At 48.0% G+C, this 1277-nt stretch overlaps 1 protein-coding gene across 1 annotated transcript; it reads left to right on the plus strand.

The window, feature by feature from the left end:
• LOC149914537 (olfactory receptor 14J1-like) lies at nt 1-933 on the plus strand. Its single transcript, XM_090126412.1, has one exon. It carries the CDS (start codon nt 1-3, stop codon nt 931-933), a length of 933 nt encoding a protein of 310 aa, XP_089982538.1.
• The last annotated feature ends 344 nt before the right edge of the window (nt 934-1277 follow it).

The following is a 1277-nucleotide window of genomic DNA, read 5'->3' on the forward strand; positions in this document are numbered from 1 at the left end:
ATGCCCAACAGCAGCTCCATCAGCGAGTTCCTCCTGCTGGCGTTGGCAGACACGCGGCAGCTGCAGCTCCTGCACTTCTGGCTCTTGCTGGGCATCTACCTGGCTGCCCTCCTGGGCAACGGCCTCATCAGCACAGCCGTAGCCTGCCACCACCGCCTGCACACCCCCATGTACTTCTTCCTCCTCAACCTCGCCCTCCTCGACCTGGGCTGCATCTCCACCACTCTGCCCAAAGCCATGGCCAATGCCCTCTGGGGCACCAGGCACATCTCCTACGCTGGATGTGCTGCACAGGTCTTTTTCTTTCTCTTCTTCATCTCAGCAGAGTATTGCATTCTCACCATCATGTCCTATGACCGCTACGTTGCCATCTGCAAGCCCCTGCACTACAGGACCTTGATGGACAGCAGAGCTTGTGCCACCATGGCAGCAGCTGCCTGGGGCACTGGGGTTCTCAATGCTTTGCTGCACACTGCCAATACATTTTCCCTGCCTCTCTGCCAAGGCAATGCCATCAATCAGTTCTTCTGTGAAATCCCCCACATCCTCAAGCTCTCCTGTTCACGGTCCTACCTCAAAGAAAATTCACTTCTGCTTCTTAGTATATCTTTAGCATCTGGGTGCTTTGTATTCATTGTTGTGTCCTATGTGCAGATCTTCAGGGCCGTGCTGAGGATGCCCTCTGAGCAGGGACGGCACAAAGCCTTCTCCACGTGCCTCCCTCACCTGGCCGTGGTCTCCCTCTTTCTCAGCACTTCCACATTTGCCTACCTGAAACCCCCATCACTTTCTTCCCCATTTCTGGACCTGGTGCTGGCACTGTTATACACAGTGGTACCTCCTGTAGTGAACCCCCTCATCTACAGCATGAGGAACCGGGAGCTCAAGGTTGTCCTCAAGAAACTATTTCTATGTATGTTTTTTCAGCATTAATTATATCTTCATCATCTTCACATGATTACCACAAACTCAAGAAAAGCTGGGAATGGCATCATGTAATATTTCTTTTTTATTTTTTTTGGTTTTAATTTTTTTAATTCTTGCAATAGTTTTTACTCCACTTAAATAATATTATTAATTGATATTTCCCATGTACATTTGTTTTTTTTTCTTACTCCTGAAATCTTTACTATTCTTCAAGCACTTGGCTGTTTGAGTAGATTAAAAAAAAAAATAATAATAATAATGAAATTTGACTATCATCTGTATCTCAGAGAGCAGCCCTGCACACAGGAGGGCTGCAGGAACCAAGAGCCCAATGCCACACGTTGCAGCAG

Source organism: Phasianus colchicus, chromosome 29 (assembly GCF_987193195.1).
Source record: "Phasianus colchicus chromosome 29, bPhaCol1.hap1.1, whole genome shotgun sequence".
Taxonomy (NCBI): Eukaryota; Metazoa; Chordata; class Aves; order Galliformes; family Phasianidae; genus Phasianus; species Phasianus colchicus.

Excerpts from the sequence above, each read along its gene's own strand:
- LOC149914537 (XM_090126412.1), top strand. The coding sequence starts at position 1 with ATGCCCAACAGCAGCTCCATCAGCGAGTTCCTCCTGCTGGCGTTGGCA.